This window comes from Rousettus aegyptiacus, unplaced genomic scaffold, assembly GCF_014176215.1.
Source record: "Rousettus aegyptiacus isolate mRouAeg1 unplaced genomic scaffold, mRouAeg1.p scaffold_m13_p_5, whole genome shotgun sequence".
Taxonomy (NCBI): Eukaryota; Metazoa; Chordata; class Mammalia; order Chiroptera; family Pteropodidae; genus Rousettus; species Rousettus aegyptiacus.
In genome coordinates this window covers 9,221,676-9,244,645 of record NW_023416308.1, presented here as the reverse complement: position 1 = coordinate 9,244,645, position 22,970 = coordinate 9,221,676, and the positions used below count along the sequence as shown (strand labels likewise).

Here is a 22,970-nt window from a genome sequence, read left to right as displayed (position 1 = left end):
CCATCTTTTAAAAAGACTTACACCAGATATTTTTTGTTTTTTGGGGAAAAAAAAAAATTGTTCCATTTTGTTTTGTTCACCGAGTCTCAATGAAACTCCTAAAACTAAATTCAGTAGGCAAAGTTTTCAGGCAAGAACTAGCTTTTAAAAATTCTGAGAGAAAAATGACCAGAAAAAAAGAAGAAAAAGACCTTGAAAAAACACAAAATTTTCCACGATCCACAGCCAGCTGGTTGTCCTAGAAATCTCCCAAACAATGCTTTAGTAGGTTAATAATCTACATCTAAAACTTCAGTTTCAATTAGGGGAGGGGAGGAAACCGAATATTGCATTCAATGTTAGGTCGTTACATTCAAATATCATCATCCACATATGAACAAGAAACATAAGCAACTAACAGTTATCAAATAACTCTTTTTTTTATTAAATAAAATTATAAACTTCAGAAGCACCTAGTCTCCAGAGCCACCTAATGAATGCATGGTCCTACTGTCACTATTAATATGCCAGTGAGCGAGAAATCGCAGCCCCTTCAGCCAGGGCAGGCACGGCCCCCGACAATGGAGCAGTGTGTGTTCAGACAATTGCACGGGGAGTGCTGGAGAACTGGGTAAGCCACTTTGCCTTGCTTGATGGCACCAAGGAAAGACGACTATCGGCCGTCCCTTCCAGGTTTCCACACGCTGACATGCATGGGGTCTTGGCTCTCCTCTCCCCACTTAGGGGGAACAAAGAAGAACTTCTTTGCACCTGAGAAGTGTGTAATCCCATTTCTCTCCAAAGAGTGAGTGTTCAAGACAAACTCTGCGTGGGGAGTGGGTTTCCATACACTGCCGTTCCCTAATGCTGTGGCTTAAGGCCAAAGGCAGGCAAGCATGGAGCAGATGGAGTCCTGGCAAGGTCTCCACTGTCCCTGCATTAGCAGCATCTGCTCATTACTCAGAACCTTCGCCTGCTTTATCTAATGCTCCAGGAAAAGCATTTTGATTTGATTCATTTCGGTACGGTAACGTGCAACACAATTAGTGGTAAAATCAACCTGGAGGACGGCCAGTGCTGACAATCGGAAACAAGGCAGAAGAAATATGAGGCCAGTGGGTTGGAATTCAAAAAATCACAACTGTGGATCACCTTGCCAAATCTCAACGCCCCGGGTGGGTGTACAGTGTTCCCGCAGGGCGAGGAAGCTAACACGGACGCGGGGACGACTTTCACCCAAAGCAGTTTCCATTTCCCCTCTGGACTGACTCCTGTGGAGAATACGTGTGTTGACCATCACGGGGTCTCGATGGATACAGAGTTTCCCTTTGGCACAGCCAGGGAGCTGAGGTTCATTAACTCATTTTATTGTCTTATTCTTCTCTTCTGTGGGGCACAGTTACAAATTTTATATACTAGAGTGCACAAGGTAAGTTTCCTTTTTGCCACGTTGTGCCTAAGAAGTGACTGTTTGCTACTCCTGGAAAGAAGCAATGTAAAAAATGTACACTTGATTATTCAAGCTGTCTTTGCCCAGAAGTAACTACTCATAAGTATGTTGGTATAAATATCGCAGTGTCAATCTGCTGAACTGAAGTGAGACCAAAGACAAGGCCACCTGAGGTCTGGGGAAAAGTGAGAAGTTGTTGTTTATCTCAGAACCTGTAACGACTCTGATCAGACTGGTAAAACAAGCTGCGAGTGACAGAGAGGCAAGAAAACACAAGAACTCTCACCAAAGAAATAATTCTAATACCAAAAGGAATTTGGGACAGCTCAAGATTTAACGTTAAGTGATACAGTTGCGGAAGGAGATTTTACCTAGAGTAGGGAAAATTCCCTAAGGTGTGACGTGAAACCCAAAAGGACAAGACTGACAAACGTAAGATGTGAATGTAAACAACCACGCAGACCAACTGGAACCGAACAGAACACCTAGAAACAGAATGAAATACTAAAAGAATTTATATCTAAAAACTGGTAAAGGCAGCACTTCAAACCAGTGAGGTAGAGATGAGCTTTCTAATAAGAGATGCTGGAAAAAAGATATACTTAGATTCAGAGCTTATACTATTCCAGCATGGATTCTACATTGATCAAGATTTAAAGAGAGAAAAAAAAATTTACAAGTAGCAGGTATACATGTGAAAAAATTCAATCTCTCTCACACTAAGAAAAATGTAAACAAACTACATTTGGATATCGTGTCTATCAAAGTGACAAATACCTCAAAGTTTAAAGCATACTTTGCTGATAAAACTGTAAGGAAATGAGCACATCTTCATACCTTGCTCGTAAGAGTACAAAATGATATAACCCCATGTGCATTTTTATAGGAAACTAGCCTTCCTGCACTTACATGAAATATCATATGTACAAGGTTTTCCACTACAACACTACAATAGCAAAAGGTCAGAAACAACACAGCTGTTCCTCAAAAAGGGACTGCACGAATTAACCACAGTGCTTGTACAACGGAATACTATGCAAGTATGAAAAGGAGTGCATTCTCTAGACACTGGCATAGACAACCTTTCAAGATGTGCCATTAACAAGACATATGCTCTCACATGTTTACTGCAGCATCATTCGCAAGAGCCAAAATATGGAAACAACCCAAATGCCCGCCAACAGATGAATGGATAAAAAAGATGTGGTACATATATGCAATGGAATATTACTCAGACACAAGAAAGGAAGATATCCTGCCATTAGCGACAATATGGATGGATTTTGAGCATATTATGCTAAGTGAGACAAATTAGAAAGAGACAAACAAGTAATTTATGATACCACTTATATATTAAATTTAAAGAAGTCAAACCTGTAAAAAAGAGTGAAATGGTGGTTATCTGGGGGATAAGACTGATGGTGTTTAAAGGTACAAATCTGTAACAAGTAGGAAGCCACAGGTCTGTAATGCACAGTATAGTGAATACAGACAATACCGTATTATAATGATGTAATAAGTATCACTACAATGGCAATCATCTTACAACATATAAATGTATCAAAGTAATATGTTGTACACCTTAAAACTTACACAATGTTATGTATCAAATTTACTTTTAAAAAGATATGTCATTCGGTGAAAAAAGTCAAAGTGTGGAATAATATAAGGTTAGGCATGCCAGCTCAAAAAAGGGAGGGGGAATAAGAACAGATATTCGTGTTTGTTTATATTTGCAATGCAGTAATACTGGAAGGCTAGACAAGAAACTAAAATATATGTCTGCTTTAGAATGAAGTGGACAAGAATGAAGAGAAGCAAGATTTCTCAACATATATTTGTTTATAATAGCTTGATTTTACATTTCTAAAAATGTATTACTTAGTTGAAAACATTAAAATACAAAATAAAACCCACTCGTTTATGGATTAAAAATTATAATCACAACTACCATTTAGAAAAATAAGCCATAAAGTAAGTCAACTGAAGAATGACAAACTGAAAAATATTTGAAATAGATATGACAAGTGTTATTTCCTTGGTCCTTCCTTTTCAACCAGAAAAGATAACAACCCAAAGAAAATTGGGGAAAGATAGGAACAATTTTCAGAGAAAGAACTACAAACAACAAGGAAACGATGTTCATATATACTCGCAGAGAAAGGCAAAGACAACAGTGGATGCCATTCCTGCCTAGCAGGCAGGCGGGAGGAGGCGGGAGGAGGCAGGAGGAAGCGTCACGCTCATACACTTTCCATGAGGCTATAAACTGGTGGAACCTTTTTGGAGGGCAATTTGGCAATCTTTATCAAAACATGAGGTGTCTATAGCCTGCCACCCGGTAATTACCAGTGATTTGCTCCATGGACATACTTGCTTGAGTCCATATTTGTTCAAGGGAATTGCTTGCAGCACTGTATTTAATAACAAAAATAAATATTCCAAACGTGCATCACTAAGGGCCCTAATAAATAAATTATAGTTCAGCCACATAATGCAATATTACACAGGCTAATAAAAAATACAGTTTACCTGTAAGTGCTAATATGGAAAGGTACCAAGATGTGTCATTCGGTGAAAAGAGCAAAGTGCAGAAAAATATCTAGAGTAGGACCTATGTGTAAAGAGTGTGTGTGTGATGGGGGAGGCAGGCTAGAGGTAGAGAAATAGGGAGGAACACTTCAACTTCATTTTGGGTACATTTTCTTTCATTTTTTCATAGCGTTTTGCTATTTGAACTGTTACTATGAAAAATGTTTCAAAACCAAGTATTTAAAATATATTTTTGCAGTTATTTAGTGAGAAGAAAATAGTTTCTCTATTATATGTACATGGTTCCCGTGTTTCTGTGCCACACAGGAATGAGGGTGACAAAGACCATTTTATCCAACAATATAAAACCAGTGGCCCCCTTGCACATCACACATGGGGGGTGCAAATAAATCTGGTGCACTTTTCTGTAAGCGTCTCTGTGTCTGGCATTACATAGTTAGCACTACGACTGCGCATGGTCCAGGAGACACAGTCACAGCTATGGAGTCACTACTGACTAACGACTCGGCCTCGAGCCAATCGCTTAGCTGGTCGCTTTGGACCTCGGCTTCTCCCTGGATGATAAAAGTATGTGTGTGGCAGAGAAGACTACCAGGTAATTCTAAAATTATATGATTCTAACTTAAAAGTACTGAAACCTTTGCATAGTTTAAAAAAATTCACTGATGATTTGGAAAGCTGCAAACATGCTCAAGTTGCTCATATGTGATCTGTCCAGCATCTCAATGAACAGACACCAAAAGAAAACAGCTTAGCTGAATTTCTAGAGGCTGGGGAAAAAAAAAAAATCCATCCATAGTGTCTACTAACGTCAAACCCAAAAAACAGTTCATGTTGTCAAATAAAATGAAAATATTTTTAAGATTTCAGCTCTACACTTTATTTTTAAATGGCATATGAATATAAAAATCTCCATTACCTATTTTACTACTGTTTTGTCCATCTGAGCCAACTGATAATGCTCCACTGACTCTGAAGGTTTGCCGCCATACCACGACATAAACACTAGCATTCTAGAATAGTTTGTGGTCCGAGTTTTGGGGAAGTGGGGAAACCAAGCTTTTGTAAATTCAAACTACACCATAATGGAAGTTAGGGGCATGAGAGGTAGGAGTTTAGGATATCCATGGCTATCGAAACTAGTGGCTATAAATGGTCCAGCGTTTCTATTCTTACCTAGTTCTGTATGTAAGTCCACAGTTGTTCATATGCAAAAAGAATTCTATCGGTCCCAGAAAGACACGGTATGTGAGTGCCAGGAAAAGGTAGGCACTGACTTTTATTGTTCTATTTCCGTATTTGTCTATAGATTATCTACATCTAACCCCTTTTCACTGTTTCCTTTGGACCAAGGAGAGACTAAAGGAAAAGTAAGCCAAATATATTTAATATTTTACACCAAACAAGTTATTTGCTTAAGATGGCTTGGCCAGCCTCATATCTGGCACCAAAACCCAGCCTGACAGTTCCAGTAGGAATTAAACACCAGTTTTAATGGGTGCTGTGTTCCAATGCCTACTAATGCACCGAGAGTTATTGGCCAACTTCTTCACATAAAGGCAAGAGTGACTGTATGTGTGTGAACGTGTGTGTGTGTGCCCACGTGTACGTATGGAGGGATTACAGGGGGGAGCCGGCCACAGCTGCTTAATTTTTGTAAAGCTTTTTTTTTTTCCTTAATAGGGAGGAGGGCTGCGGTTACTTACCATCCTCATAAGCCGCTACCGCCAGCGAGCTGTTTATCCTCACAAAGGAGACATATGGCTGCATTCCAGGCTCATCCTCCTCGTACTCTGAGTCCAGGAAGGGGGCTATGTAGTCCCAGGTGCGGGTGTCCCACACCCTCACGTCCCCTGATGTATATCTGGAAAAGAAGGACACGCTTGGTTCCAGGCAGAGACTGGAGAGCAGGGCCACAGTGGAGAAAGTGGGAAGAGCCTTACAACAGCGGAGGAGTCAGACCTGGTCGGCATGGACCCACTCCGCCACACTCTTTAGATGAGTTACTCCAGCAGGAGGAAATGTCAACTCGATAACAGGAAGGTTGTGAACACATTTCATGTTCTCTTAGCACCATAGTGACAATTTCAAATGAGAACACTACACTAATCAGCAATTAGGTATTGGGATATCCTTGTTTTTCTTTTTACACTATTACAACCAATTTGCTACCTTAAGTTCTCTCAGTAAGGAGCTCACTCGCAGAATTTCGTAGAAGCCATGGTGTTTACATAAACACACAGACACACACGAAAGACAGGCAGAGAGAGAGAGGGGCAGAACACTAAGGACTAATGGTCTTACAGGCACGAGCTTTCTAATACCTCATCCATGCATCAGATTTGACTGATTAAAGTCCCTAAAGACTAATTGATTTGCTGAAACAATTAAATCTTGCCTTTAGCAGCCAGACAATGCTGCCTTCTCACGAAAAGCTCTTGCCGAAATGCATGACCCTCCTGGTTTTGCCCTTTTAGAAAACAGGAGCCCTCGCTCTCTATTACGACTGTCACTCCACCAAATGACTCTCTCCATCAAAGCTGGGCCAGAGCCTGTTCAGACACGAGGTCCCTAGGATAATGGACTGGCCAGATGAGGAGATGTGTGCTGCCTGCCACTGAGGTATTTACCCTGAGTTCCTTACACCTGCTACAGAAGGTTTGATTCGACATGCAGAGCAACTGTGGGGAGACTTTAGAAATGTTTTAAGAGTCTCACGGTATGCCCACACGAACACAGAGACAGATCATCTAGGGGGTTCACAGTCTTCCTGAGGCCCGAGTCATTGTTCTTTCAGGGTTTCTGTGATCCCATGTTAAAAGTGTAGAGTCAAACAAGGTAACCTCTGAGACCTAATTACTGAAATTTATGACGTTTCATCTATGATGTCGTTAAAGATCAATTTCTCGTGTGAGATTTCTTAATTAAGAAACCAAGACCACTCTGATTCAGGGGTTTCGTTTACCAAATGTATTTCCCTCAAATTATTAACAGACAGTAAATACATACATTGTGTAATTCGATGGTCATTCTGTCACACAGATTCTCTACGTTGGAGAATTCGATTCTCTCCCTGCAGACACTGCATGTCTAAAGAGCCAAAAAAGAAGACACGTGCTTTCTAAAACTAACTGATGGGCCTCTGATCACTGACCCTCCAGTAAGTAGAAATGCTCACTGCACGAGCGTCATTAAGCCTGGCCATGCGCAAGCAAGAGTGGACATTAACATCACCAGGCCAAAGCCTGGCCGCTGGCTCCCAGACCCTCCACGCAGTGTTCCAGGTCACCCTTCTCAACAAGAAACCCTATACAAAGATACACACCCCAATGCGCCAGAATGACTAGGCTCACCTTGACATCCTGAAAATGACCCAGGTGTTCCCAGGAGTAAGACCACTCGCTTAGCTAGAGATACTCAACAGAGATAACATGTTTGAATTTCTAGACTGTGCATGATTAGATTCGTAAGGTCAAATTCTATGTGAAAGAACTAGTCAATTCAGAAGAGGAAGGTGAAAAAGAAAGAAGGGAAAGACAGACCACTGCTACATCAGACCGCGCCGGCAGTCTTCCCGTGGTCCTCTGTGGTGCCCTGTTAGGGGCCACGGCGGCGAGCAGAGGGCTGCGGAGGAGAGAAGTTCAGTGGCCTGGGCTCCCGCCCTAAGCCCTCTTTACACAATAAATTCCAAGGTAAAGCAACAACCACCAAACTGAAGCTTGAAAAACTGCTGAACCAAGCAACAGTGAGATGTGAAATGCAACTTGCTGATCTCTCTCATTACCTGGAAGAGCAGAGAGGACAGAGATGCCACGGAGAAGAGCACTTAGTCTCTAAAAGGCTGATGAGCCTCTTCTTCCAGGAAGTTGTCCCACTCACACTGCAGCTTCGCACATCTAAAATTAAATGCGTGCTCGCCTCAAAAAGTTTTAGTTTACCACTAAACTAGCCTACTGCTGAATTCCTTGTTTTAGTCAGTGGTCTTTCTTTGTTTTTGCCAGGCACCCACACTGCTATGCATGTTCAGGTTGCCATGCCCTTTCTGTTCTTCTCACTCCCTGGAACGCCACCGAAGTCCAAATCCCTCAACGCCTCATAGCCGCACCCGACGGCCTCTGTACAGCCTCCCCCCGCCTGAGTCTCCCACACGTTCATCGACCCTGCACAAGCCAAGCCTCAAAGACCCCTGACTCCACAAACCACCCTCCCTTTCTCCCTTCCCCTCCACACCAGGCCATGGCCCTGTGAGCTACACGCGCCATGACAGTAGCCTGGACTGACTCTCGTGGCAACTGTGTATGTGGCTATCTGACTTCATCCACCCTACAAATCCACAAGCTCCTAAGGTCAGAGACTGGGCCTTGCTCATGGCTGTGGATCCAATGACTGGAACAACCAGCCTAGACCAGCAACTGACACCTGGCAAGCCCACTGTGTAATCTGAGGTCTTAACACCTCATTGGATAAAGTTTTAAATACCAGCCCAGCACTGGCGACCCTTCCCAAACCAGCTTCCACTCATTTTCCACTCTTCATTAGCATGAGCCAGCCTCCAGACAAGCCTGCTACTCACTGGCTTCCAGACTCTCTTGCCTCTGAACCCCAGCTCTTAGACACCTTTTTAGAGCCCCTTTTCTCCTCGCGACCCAGCCCAGTGGGTCTCAATTTTGACTGCACATTAAAGAATCACTGAAACAATTAAATCGAGACGCTTTTAAAGCTCTCAATACCCAAGCGCACCCCAGATCAATTAAATCTGACTCTGGGGTGGAACCAGGCATCGGCGCTTCCAATGTACAGCCAAGGCTGAGAACCATCAACCTAGCCCGAGCCTACCAGCTCCTCAAGGTCAAGGTCCTTCTCCTCCACAAAGCCTTCTCTGACTCAACTACTGTGCCCTGTATCTGAAGAAATGGCATTCACTGCTACATTCCCTGTCTCCTCAACCTGAGAAGGCCACATGTCAATGCCACGGACTCCGCCATAATAAACAGTGGCTGAAAGCAGGTATCCACAGTGACTGGTTGGAGTGGCACCTCTTTCTATTTCTACTGCCCACCTACCGGTGCTTACAGTCAGTGAGACACCCAGAACACACTCATCAATACGCGCTGGGCTTCCTTCATGTCTATTTTAATCCAAACTGATTAAAACATATCTTTATAAAACACAGGATAAGCTAAATTATTTCAGTAAACATGAAATTTTCCACAGATACCCATTTAAAGTAACACCATTCTTCATGGCCAAAGAGCATGATAACAGCACAAATGTTTTGCTGCAAAATATAAGAGACTCTATGTCTCCTTTATGATGGTAACAGAGAATAATATCCTATCTTAGCAGGTACTGCGTGATAACTCTGCAGTAGGCTTGAAAATCCAACACGAGTGAAAACAGCCACATCAGTGGAGCTGGGGCTCGGAGCTAACGAACTCAGGCTAAAGAAACAGATGTTTCCAAGAGGGTCAAACACTGGTGGGGGCAGAGGGACCTGGACCAACCCCTACGAGCGATCTAAAGTGCTTAACGACGCTGGCCAGCAGAAGCAAAAAGAGATATCGCAGGGAGATAGGGGGAAAAGGCTGATTTTTCTCCAGAGCTCCAGATGTCTTTATTGCTGCCTAATGACAATTATACTCAACCAATTAAGGCACCACTATGACAGTTGCATTGTCAGTAAGCCTTTGGACCCCAACGTTGATGGCTCTCTAATTACTATCTGTGCAAAGTACAACTGCAACTAATATGTTAGCTGATGTAAGAACACTAAAGAAAAACTGAAGAAGCTTTTTCTGAATGAGTAAGGCTGTCCCAGCCCACGGCAGGGGCCGGTGAAACTGTATGCCTTCTCCATCTTTATGCTTGGCAAGCCTGAGTTTACCCTCAAATAAATAGGTCAGAGACCACAGCTGATTTTTTGTTGAAAGAATGGGAACGGAGCCTCTCTCAAGCTCGGCAGGCCAGAGCAATTGTCAATTTTAAATGATTTACCACCAAAGAGCTTTCATTAACTAGTAAGTTTCCAATGCGTAAACTACTTATTTGGACTAGAAGTCCTGAAGCTAAAGGAGGAAGAAATGTACCACTAAAAACAACCTTTAACCTTTCCTCTTGTATAAATGTCCAGCATGGGTGGGAGAGGTGGGGGCATGATTCATTTTGCTTCATGGTACCAGTGCTTCTTTGCTAAAAACAATTTTTTTTAAGGCTCTTCATAATAACCTAGATGGTTGTGTTTTGATTTAAGATTGCTGGAGTAAGGTTAAGTGACTTACCCAAGGTCACAAAACAACCATTTTAGTGGCACAGCTGGGAGCAAAACCAGTTCCCACGCTTTTTTCAATCAGCTGCTTCACCAACGAGCCACTCTGCCTCCTCAGATGACAGTGCCTTTAAACAAATACGGCTCTTAAGAACTATCCCCATTTAAGTGCAATATAAGGAATTTATTGTTTTCAATATTGTGACTCAGGCTTGCAGGACATAGCCCCTGAGCCTAACTCATCAATTCTACCACTATATCTCAATCAGAAGGCAAGAAGCCAACAAAAAGGCTCAGCATGCTGGCAAGGAGTTTGGGGCTGGGCAGATGTAATGGTGCCTCCCGCACCTGCTTCACAGGTGATGTAGGAGGACATGTGGTAGGGATGGTAAAACTTCACCCTCTGCAGGGCCATGCTCATGCTGCCACCCCCAAATTAAGTCACAATTCTATTCTGATCAGGTATTCACGACAGCCAAAAGGAGCCTTGTTATGAGGCCTCAGACCAGGAACAGTAAATGGTTTCATTGTGTGTCAAATCCAATACATTGCTAGTGGTTGCCTGTAGCCCTGTGTTAAGAATTGTGAAGCTGTATTCCATCCAGCTCATTGGAAAAATAAACACTATAACAGATTATTAATGTCCATTGGTTTAGGAATGAAGAATGTCAGCAAATGGACAAGTTTCTTGCATCTCTGCCTCATACTAAACTCTGCTGGGCCAGGTCCCACTTACCCTTCCAGAGTCGGCTGAGAAGCCAGCTCCCAGGGGAAACCCAGCCTGCCTTGAGTCTGCCTGTACAAGATGCCTCGCTCCAGTGTGCTTTGGTGGCCTGCTCTTCCCCTGCCCTAACACCTCCTATGCTGTTCTGTAACTGTCGATAATTATAGCCCTCTGAGCAAGAGACATATCCTTGCCCGGAGCAGAGGATGTGTCTGCAGTATTCATTTGTGCTTGTAAATGTTGAGTAAGTGAATCTCCTGACTTAAACTTAGAAGATGGAAGTGGTTTAAAGCCTACAAAGCCATTAGGCAGAGGCCCCTAACTGCGCAGCACCCATATTTCAAGAAACACTTATGCCCTTAACATGTAGAGGTTTTAAGAACTATTCACATACTCCATACTTTCTTTGGTAATACTGAAGATTACAAATCAATGAAATCAAGAGTATTTACTGTTTTCTATGAAACATGACTATGTCATATTATGCAATTAACAAAATGAACTCAATCCCACAGTGCAGTCTTTTTGTGGAAATGCACTACTACAAACATCAAGTGCAGCTTAAGACGCATCAATTGAAAAATAATGAACATCTTAATGGACCTTACGAGATACATGCACTACACACTTAAAACTGTTTTCCATACATCTTGGTTAATCACAATCAATAGAGTCAGAGTCAATGATGATTATGCAGAGTTATTGTAGCTGTGGCCCTTCCCATTATTCCTCGGAGAACCAGAGATGGATAAATGCAGTCATGAGTTCACCAGTATTTATTAAGGATATTCTGGAGCTCCTTCATTAAGGATGTAATAAATGTAATGCTCTCTCTTCTAGTCTCTTATCAATATCTTACCTCAGACTTATTTACCAGAAGAGCATGTATACCTCACAGAAGAAAATAAATTTTAAAGTATTTTTAAAAAGAGGTCCCTAACGGGTAATGATCAAATTCCTTATGGGAAGCAGCCCACTGTCATAATGAGCAGCAGCACAAAATCAATATAAAACAAGGTTGAAAGGAAACCTGTCAAATTTTTTTTTTTTTTAAAGAGAAAGACAGAAAGCATGTCCTTAGTAAGTATAAATAGGGGCTGATATTTGTCTAACATAACTTTTACCACCAATCGGTATTCACAAAGCATCTGTTAGCAAGAGCCTCAAAGTAATCCTAGGTAATATTCATTTTTTATACATTCACACGAAACTAGTGGAGTATTGAAAACACAGTCCGTGAGGTGTTTTTAGCTCCTCAATAGAAAATATTTTAAAATTCAGGGCAAATATACACTATTTCAGATGGAAGCCATATTTTGGCATGCTGTCTGGTCAACTCAAAGACACATTTTTAATTACTGAGAAAAGTGAAGAACAAAATGGCTAAAAGCAGGTATTTCAAGTTATCTTAGATCAAGGGTCCCTAAGCCCCGGGACCAGTACTGGCCCATGGGCTGTTAGGAACCGGGCCGCACAGCAGGAGGTGAACAGCTAGCTGTGAGTGAGCAAAGCTTCATCTGCGGCCGCTCCCCGGCGGGGGCAGCACCACCTCAGCTCCACCTCAGATCATCAGGCATTAGATTCTCTTGGAGCACCGGTCCCTGGTGCCAAAGAGGTTAGGCACTGCTGCCTTAGATGCACGCCTATGTTTGAACTGCTATCTTCTAACAGTTCTTAATTATAAACAATGATGGCATTCCACTGGAAGTGCCACCAGGCAAAATGAACCAACCTGAGAGTCAGAATTCAAATTTTACATATACAAACCAGAAGCTCAAAATTTTGCTTCACGTCTACAGAAGACTGAAAACCCTCTCGACTCCGATATCCTGGTTGTGTGGACAGAGCAAATAAAAATGAGCCAGAACTACAGCCAGGGGTCACTTGGCTGCTAGAGAAGGTATCGCAGTTTTGTGGCGTGTCTACTTGGGCACACTGGCCTCAAAGGAAATGAAATCTGGAGATGAATGACAATGCAGGAGACCACATGGGACAACTGAGAGAAGAAAGCTAATATTTTGCAATACTAGACGATGCGTTTTTCCCTCCAACCCCACTTGGCAGAGGAGAAACAGGGAGACAGTCACTATTCTTTCTAGTGAAGGTGGGTACTGTCCCCTAAAGGCAGATCACCTCAGCAGAAAACGGGAGAAAAACATTTAGGAGTACTGACACAGAGAGGGCGCGTGCTATATTTTTATACCAAAAGAGGGTGGAGGAGGGAAGGTCCTCAAATGTCAACAGAGAAGTGTGCTTTCTTGTGCAAACTGAAACGCTTCAGACTTATGAACCTTCGGTAACAGTGAGGAGGGAGCTTATTGCAAAACACCACCGTACTCCTGGGCATCTGATAAAAGCTTTTGGTGAGCTAATAGCTTAACGGTCAGCAGAGCTGGCACCAGGCCTCCAGTGAGCCCTGGGGTTGACGTTCCTCCTGTAGGTTTTACCTGAGATGCTCTTCTTCACTAGGTGGCAGTAAAGCAAATGTACTTTTGGCAAATTATACCTAGACCTGCGTCTCAGGTTTTATAATGTGACCTTTCTGAACTCATGATGTCATCTATTTTCAACACTCTTCGCTTCCACAGTGCAACTGGGGATCAAGAGAACAGTCTAGGCATCACAAAACAGGGCAGGGATACTTTCATATCCTCATGTCTTCTATTCTTTATCCTCAGTGATAAACATATAATTTGCAAAACATTCTAAAATTCTCAGAGCTGTCACCAAAGAAAAATAAAACAGACACAAACAAAAACCACACATTCCATTCACTTACTAGTCAACAAACTTTCTAGATAACACCTCTCCTTCTAAATACAAGGAAAGCATAAACTAAATCTCACTACATTTCAGGAATGTTACAGATTGCAGGGAAAATGCAGCCAGGAAATGCAACTCTGACAAAAAGAGACAGGTGGCTTATTGTATAGAAACTGGTGGCTTCGGAACACAAATTTTTCTCAAGTTAAAGAAATGGGAAATTTTTGCTGGAAAATCAAAGTAAAGGTTGTGGTTGAATGAATTAGTCCTGGTTGAAGGAACTTCCACTTATCTAACCAGCAACAAATCGCAACTGGTTCAGGTGTATCTGGGATGCTGGATATCACTGCTAAGTGGCCAAATGAGAGCACTGACAGGCCAGAGGAAGGAAGGACCTGAGCAGGAGGCGGGCGGGTCAAAGACGCATAAGGAAGCACAAGGAAGCGCGGAGAAGGCAGGGTGGTGGGAGCATGAGGTTCCATTCCACCCACGCTTCCCTCAACGTTTCCCAGGCGCTGGGCCTGGCACTAGGCTCTGAAGGTACAAAGATGCTCAATACACAGTCTCCACATTCTAAGCGGGGTCTAGCCAACAAGATTCAACACTGCCAAGAGGCTGAAGGGAATGGGCCAACAAAAGGCCATTGGTTTGTAACCTGTGAGACGACAGCTCAGCGGAACGGCTGGGGTGGAAGCCAGGGTGCAGGAGGTTAAGACGTGGACAGTAAAGAAGGGAGTTGAACTCTATGGCTATTTACAGCACTAAGAAAAAAATGCGCATGCACAAGAGCAGGCCTGAGGGGTGGTCTGGAGACTTCAAACCAAAAAGTTAAACTGGGAAGAAATTAACTGTTATGAAGGCACTTTAATTTCTTAATCTGGAAAGTCTAAAAATTCATTTCCCTAAATCCAGTAACTCAAACTAGGAAAATAATTAGACTAGGAGAGGACAATGGAAGAACTTTAGCTCTTTCTTCAATGCACTTACTTGGAACTCAAAGTTTCTACATTAAGGATGTTTTATCATTTTTAAATGAAGATTCGTAGTACAAAGGGGAAAAATCTACAAAACTCTATACAGAAAATACATAATAACAAAACACAGGAAGTGACTTTAATGTCCATTACTAGAAAAATTAATAAGAAAATTAGGATATAATTATATCCCAGGAGTTTCTGCAACAAATCAAAGAAAGTAATGAAAAGTATGAAATAACTTGAAAAAAAAATCTTATCAGTTAAGTGAGGGGGGAGAAATGCCAAAAATGTAATGTAGGCTATGCTTATGTTATGTAAGCATAAAAAACCTACTGAAAACCAAACCACATACACACCAAAAACTGTAACAGGGATTGTGTTAGCATGAGAGGCTTTCTCTTCTCCACTTTCTAACGGTTTTGCAAAAACAACATGTTTTTATTGCTGCTTTTATTTTTAACAGAAAAGAAAAATGCCACTAAAGAAAAGCCAAAGTGACACTGTAACGGACAAGCCTCCGAGTGGCACACGAGGGCTGGAGACGGCGCGGCAGAGCGGTACGGGCACGCGGGCCCCGCCTGGCTCATGGGCCTCTCTGGGCCTCAGTTATCCCACACGAAGTGAATGTTTTGGAACAGAGAAGCCTCTAAAAGTCCCTCCAGGTTCAAAATGGTATGATTCCAAGCTGAAAAAACTAAGAAATCAGAGAACGTAATGTAGTATATAGGTAGGGGATGGGGCAGTCTGTACTGAATTTTAATGCTTACTTCAGACAAAACCACATATAAGCACTGTGGGCGTTTAATGAAATATTATATACCACCTCCAGTTTTAAAAGATGCTTGGGGAAAAAAATTCATGGCTGTAAAGTTAAAAATTGGTTCAAAGTAAATGAACAGTATAAAACAAAAAGGTTATGCGGCCACATGATTAGCTGCCCTATAGGCTGCAGATGATCCCCTCCGCAGGAGTTATGAGAAGGGCAGATGCTGGCATGGGGGCGGTACAGGTTAAAAGGCTACCGTGCTGCAGACACCCTGGGAGGAGACAGGACTCAAGTGGGCCTTGAAGTATGGGAAGTGGGTTTCTTTTTGGGGTGATGAAAATGTTTTGGAATTAGATAATAGTGGATGATTACACAACCTTATGAATATACTAAAAACCACTGATATACAACTTGAAAAGTAAATTTTATGGTATATGAATTACGTTTCAACTTAAAAAAAGATGTGTTCAGAGATAACTAAGTAGAAAAGTGTGGGTGGAAAAAAAAACCAAAAGTATACCAAAGAGAGTCATAAGAAAGGCAGGTTAGAAACAAATTTTAAAAGGTTCAAATGTCAGGAAAAGGTACTTGGAAATCATCATCCATGAGGCAGTAAGGGAAGCAAAGACTCATGGACCAAAGTGTGAAAGACCAAAGTTTTGAGAATTACGTGTTTCCTCTGTTAGAAAAACAAGCCTCAGGTGAAAAAACAAGTATCAGGTCCTTTTCACCTGATAGGTACTTAAGTGTCTCGGGTGAGTCTGTGAGTGAATGAGCATTTGAAGATTACTCTAGGTTTGTGTGAAAAGAAGAATAAAGAAGAATCAAGACTGTGTCAATTGTAAGACTAATAAAAATAGTCTAGGCCTAAGAAATATGATTCTACACCAGGAACATTTACAAAGAGGATTAAAAAGATGGAAAAAAGCAAGAGATTTCCCAAGAGTCTTTGATATCAATTATATGAAATATATGTAATGCATTTAAATGCAGAAATGTTACGTAGTTTAGTTCTAGCTTTACAAAACTGAATTCCACTTCTGTAAAAGAAAGAGAGAGAACAAAAGGGAAGAAAAAGAAATGCAAGCTAAGCAGAAGAGAAAGAAATGATGAGGTGGCCACTGTGTCTTTAAGAAGCTCCTTGGAGATACATAACTGTAGAAAGTCTGGTGAATACAACATTGATTGGGAATGAGGTAACCACAAACACCGCTGTCTCAAATGAAAAGGGATTCAAGATCTGACCCAGAAAACAAGCATCGTAACCACCAGATAAAATTTTAATGATAAACACAAGATGCTCTACATACAAGCAAGATATGAAGTATCTGATGCTAGCCCATAAACGTAAGCTTCTCTTAGAAAGAAGAGCCGTGAGGAGCCTCGCTGACCCACAGATCAAGTTTCATCTTATCGATCCACAAAACTCTGCCATCGCTTTGCTGTGTGCTGGCATAATCTGTAATGTTGTGCAGGCCTCATGGGAATACGGCGGTAGGAAAAGAAGGGCTGGCATCTGGACTCTTTTGAGAAGTCCATGTCCAGATAAGAAATTTGTAACTGGCTTTTGAGATTAAAGTCTCCTTTATTTCTAATTTCTTTTATTATTCTCTCAGTCTGATCCCAACAGTCTGTCCTCGAAGGTCTCCTGACACACTAGGAGACCCCTTTTGGCTAGAATGATATAAGTCCCTCTCATAGTTATCACAGGATCTCAGAAGTAGTGGGAGGAAAGCACCTTACTTATCATAAGCCCTCGAGTCCACACCTGAGCAGTGAGAGGCGGAGCCTAAAGCTGCACTGATAACAGGAGAGACAGGACTCCTGATTACTGGTCCATTAATCTTTCTAAAACAGTTCCACAGCACCCTTAAGAAGGGCATTAACCTCTAAGTTGTGGCTGGCAAAATAAAGCTAAAGAAAAGTGTTCCTCCTGGGTATATCTTGTTAAAAGTAAAAATGCTTTCTACATAAGCACTGCATACCACAACATATCAAAATAATCTGACTGTTTGGAATTTCACTTCAAATGGTGCTCTTTAAGGAATGCTTCTTAAGAAGATTTTTCTTTAAAGAAAAAAACTGACCTACTACTAAGTTATTAAATCCAAGGTTTGTTTTGTTTTCCTCCAGGTAGGAACCTCTCTTGGGTGGCTCACTCCAAAATCAATCCGGACTCAGAAGTGTTAGTGTCCTGGTCTCTACTTTACAGCATTAAGTGTACAATTTGAGACTCTAGTTCAAGACGTCTTCATTCAAACAGAAAATTTATATTATATATTATAAATACATCTCTGTAGTAAAATATAAAGAATTCATGAAAGTGGTTTTGGGAACAGAAGCCAAAGGAAAGCTACAGAAGCTAAAATTAAATTTCTTGGCCATGGAGACAAATAAAAACCCTATTTCAGATCAAGGTAAATAGCAAATATGTACTACATGGTGGGAAAGAAAGAATGTGTGTGGCCATAATAAAAGCTTCGGAACAAGAGGATAAGAAGACAAGCTTCCTCATAATAAAAGCTTCGGAACAAGAGGACAAGAACAGGACCTCTTTGTGCCAACACTTATTATTCTTGCTTGACTTTTTTATGTCTTCATAAAATACAAATTGTGTGCCTTAATGAAAATCTAACATAACATGCCACGAGAGTGATTTAAAAGCTAGCAAAGACATATTGAGACAAATGGATTATAGATCTGTTCGGCAACATTCGCTTCTCACCACTACAGAGCTCTCAAATACTGGGGAACAGAATCTTCTCAAACATGGGCCATATATACCTATATATAAATATGGGAAAGTTTGGACTCTCAAGGTAAGATAAGGTTGCTGGGACTCAGAGGGTGGCACTTGAAAAATGAAAGACCTCATGATGAAAAGTATTAAGTGAAAAACTGTTTTTTGCTTACCCAGCAATGACGACGCCGTCATGAGAATGCACATCACATAAAACTGCATCGGGAATATGTTCCAGTTCACTCACGGCGCCCTTGCGATTCTGTGTAAGGAAAAGGAGGATGCAGACAATACTATTCTTGAGCTAGATGGAAGGCAAAGCATTTCACTTTACCTACATTCCACAGTGATTTTTAACGGCATGCACTGTGTTCAACATTATTTGGACATTCAAAAGGACAAAGATGAAAACTAATGTGTTAAGCTATTAGCATTTACAAGTTACCACACACACGAAGAACACTGAACTAGAGGGCACAGGTGTGTGAGGGATACTGTCCCTGTCCCCAAGGAGATTACAGGATGCAAAAAAAATATGTGCGCACATAGAACTACAATCCGTGAAAGGTTGGTCATGGCAAGTATCTGACAAAATTGCACAAAGTATATTAAAAAGTTTGGTTTGGAGAAGAGAGTATTTAATAACATTTTATCTGTTAACAACCCTTATAAACAACCCTCAGAATAAAATGAAAAAGTATACACACAAAAAAAATTAGGATAGAGAAAAGGAAGAAGACATTATTTCTGACTGAGAGGTCAGAGGTTCATGGAAACAATATTTAAAGGAAACTATAAAATGCATAATTGGCTGTTTCTGAGAAGGGAACCAGGTGACAGAGAAAGGTGAGAGGGAAATGTTTCCTTCGCTATATACCCTTTTTTGACTTTTGAATTATTTGTACTATGACTATTATTATAGATTCAAAATGTATACACAAAATGTTTATTTTTAAAATAAAAATAAAGGGAATTTGGAGGAACGAAACATATATACATGTGGGATGTTGGGAAAAGTGAGATAGCTAAGCCAAAAGAAAGCATAAATAAAGGTATTCAAGAATACCAAGTAATCCAGCATTTCAACTTTGCTGGACTGGACCGAGGACTAGAAATAGTGTATATAAGTGCCAAGTACAGTTGTTAGCATATAGCAAGTGTTCGATAAATGGTAGCTACTATTATTTATGTTATCAGGAGACAATGACATCGATTCCATTAAAACTGACGTTTATTAAGCAGTTCTATTCTAGGCCCTGCGCATGATAATCTGCATGACGATCTCACTTAATTTGAAGGCTAAGTCCAAGGCTGAGGGACAAAACTACACACATCCAAGTGGAGCTGTCCTGCTAGTGGAGATGTGGGGATGGAAGGCAAGGACTTGGGAGTCATCCATGTGAGGGCTACAGCCCAAATCACAAGAATAGCAAAGCTCTTTTGAGGGACAAGGTATTGAAAGAAAAGGAGAGGGCCTGAAAGAAAACCTGTGTGCCCGTGGCATCTACTAATTTTTGTCTTGTACCCCAACTCCATGGGCTCCAATCCCACATTGGTATTCCACTCTTAGAGAAATACTAGAAGGCCAGAGAGAAAAGCTTTATGCAAACACCAGGAAAAGAAATACTTCAGCTGTCAAGACCAGCTTATCAAGTAGTTTCCATACTGCCTTTGAATTTCGGGTTCAGGTAAGTTCATGCATTTAAATATCAACCCCCTTCTCAGGGTCTCAAGACACTGATCTAGGAAATGCCAAACCAAATCACCCACCCAACCCACACTGAGGTCAATCTCAAATGGCACCAAACCACAGTATCTGTGTGCAAAGCCTGTGAGCTTCTACGGCCAAGACTAACTGAGCACCAGATGTGGGCCATGCTCTGCAGAAGGAGCATTAGACATGTCACTGGACAGTCTAATGAGCAGGGCTACTCTGAGCCCCACCTTAAAGACGAGAAAATGAAGGTAAAGCAACTCGCTGTAACCACACCTTTCACGTTTTGATAGGGCTTTCTCTCATTCAAGAATCAAATAAGAATCCCATCATTACAGTTAATGCAATGTCTGTCATTTAATATTTCATTTATGTAGTCCTCACTGGTCACAGTGTCAGGAAATGGGCCCGAGACACTCCAAAGAGAAGCCTCCCTCACATTCAGCCTGCGGTTTGATCCATGTCACTCAAATGACAACCATTTATTGCGCATTTACCAAACGTATGGCTTTGTGCTCGTCGGAGAAAAATAAAGAGACGTTCAGTTAAACTGCGTGTAACTTACATACTGTTAGGAAGTGCCAGATGCTGGGAGGTGGATCTTTAAACCACTTCCAGCCCAGATGAGGTACCTACATCCCTCTTTCGCTTTCTTTAACAGCAAAGAGGAAACAAAGAACGGGGCTGCTGCTTCCTCTCAGGGTCTGACATCTCTGAATTCGAGCCAGGGCACATCGAACACCTCCAGCTCTCCCTGCTCACTAATCTCAAAAGTATCCCTTCCTCCCAGACAGAAAGGCCCTCGTGAACACCTAGCTCTCACGTTTTCCTTAAGGCACAGCCCCTCCTACCAGGGGTAGGCCCTCTGCACCTGTCTAAGCAGCTCTGTCAACCCCTCGGTGTCCCTCGCCCAGACCTGCTCAAGCATGCAGGCAAGAGGGCCACGGGGGCCCTCCACACGAGTGTATTACCTGGTGAGGATGCAAACTGGGGGCCAGCGGGGTTTTGACTTAGTGGTGGTATCTTAATGGCCTAAGAAAGGACAGTTAGGCTAATTCTCCTTAGAAAGATGGTTCTCGACCAGGAGTGATTTTTCCCCCCAGGGGACATTTGAAGATATCTGAAGACCTTCTTAGATGTCACAGTGAGGGTGGTGGCGGGGGGGAAGGTAGATGTACTGGGTAGAGGCTAGGCATGCTGCTCAACATCCTGCAGTAATGCACAGGACAGCCCTCATCAAAAAGAATTATCTGGCCCCAAATGTCACTGGTGCTGGGGCTGAGAAGCCCTGAATTAGAAAACCACTGCTGTTATTAACTAGAAACTGTGTGAGGTTGCCCAGATCAAGAGTATCGGTCACTAATCAGGTTATGAGGTAACTGGGGATAGACATGCACATAGACAATATGTCACCAACGGTAATGAGCAAAAGCTTGTTAATCGCAAAGTCTATTAGGATTGACCTTTACAGGGAAGGAAAGAGCACGGCTCTGCGTCCTCCAGACAGCTGACTACCCAGCTGCCCAGGTGGAAGAAACACGGCCGCCGCACTGTCTCGCCGTGCCTCGAGCAGCTTTATGTAACACTGTGCTTGACAGTTGTTTCCTACAGAAACACTTCACTGTGCAAATTCTTAGCTGTGATCTAATATTTCTGTAGAGATTTCGAAGTGATAAATGTGATGGAAGCAAGCCAATAGGTTATGTGAGGGAAGAGAAGACAGTACTTAGAGATGTTTAATAATCTCCCTCTTACATTTACTGGAAAGAGCAGCTTATCTTTTGTATTCAGGTGGTGCTTTTGCTTTCTTGGTCCATCCAGAGAGACGGTGAAAGTAAAATGGGGCTTCACTGAGCACCACACCAAAGACCCTAACCATGAGAAGGTAAGTGACGGGTATCTCACTCACCCTTCCTCTCCTGGAGGACAGGACACTCCCAAATAGTGTGGTTGGAAATAGGGGCAGATTCTCTAATGGTGAACAAAACAGGAAACGAGTCGCCAACACCTGAAGGTACGCTCACCACACTCCTCTCTCTGCTTTGACAGTTAACCTCAGGTTGTAATTGCAAGGACTCAGTGTTTAATCCCAGGCTTGGATTCCCGTGTCCTTGTAGGCTATTCTTCTACAGGTAATGAGATTGGCCGCTGCATACCTTCCAGTTGGTTCTTAACATGTGTTCCCTGGCTCGGCACTCTTGGAAGATGAGCTTCCAGCAAGAATAATCAGAGATGCTGCTCTCGGGAAGGTGCCCTTCCTGCTGGCACAGCCTGTACCACAGCACTTCATCTTCTGCAATCACCTTCCACGTCTTGCTCACCTAAAACAGCAGAAGTGACACAAATGTCAAATTCTGCAATTAGAGAAGCCCCTTGTCATCCAAAAATCAATCAACACCTTTATTATTGCCCTGGGTTTATGGCAGTATAAAATGTCTCATTAACAAAACACTCCGAGGTGGAAAAAATACCAAGCAAATGTTTCCAGTTTTATCTTTCAAGATTTCAAAATTGTTGTATTACCATCTAATATCACATTTTAGACTACTTGGTTAAATTATTATATAACATATAAGAGAAAAATACATAAACACATAAGGGCTAAAACACACTGTAACATGTTAACAGAGAATCATACACGGCTTTTCAGAACAGAATCACTTTCCTTTTTCCAACAGGCACTTGTATTTCCATCTTAGATAGTTGGAGACCGATGGCCTCTGAAATAAAAAGCTATAATAAAATATCCATAACTCTGCTTATACGAGAAATTCAGATTTATATTATGTGTGAAAACTTAAAAGATTTTAAATGTGTAGATTTAAAAAATACTTACCAGAAAACTCAAACTGTTAACCAAGACTGTAAGATCTGATACAGAAAAATTAATGTTATGTCTGGGCTGAGTTTCAAATCCCAAAAGTATCTGGAGGAAGTGGACGTTCTAGCTATTAGTGCTTTGTTTTCTAATTCTAACTTAGGGGGACAATGGTTTTACTTCATCACACCACAGTGTACAAAGTTGGGTGTTTGTCAAAT

The 22,970-nt window shown here is 41.9% G+C and overlaps 1 protein-coding gene across 2 annotated transcripts in view; it reads right to left on the bottom strand.

Annotated features, from left to right (window-relative positions):
• Positions 1–22,970, bottom strand: part of FBXW8 (F-box and WD repeat domain containing 8) — a 100,867-nt gene that overhangs the window by 53,676 nt on the left and 24,221 nt on the right. For both annotated transcript variants that reach the window (XM_016149488.2, XM_016149492.2), the window contains exons 3-5: positions 22,088–22,252; positions 18,391–18,479; positions 5,689–5,846 (exon numbers count right to left, since the gene is read on the bottom strand). In XM_016149488.2, coding sequence (XP_016004974.1) covers positions 5,689–5,846; positions 18,391–18,479; positions 22,088–22,252 — 412 coding nt within the window. The remainder of the gene's footprint in view (positions 1–5,688; positions 5,847–18,390; positions 18,480–22,087; positions 22,253–22,970) is intronic.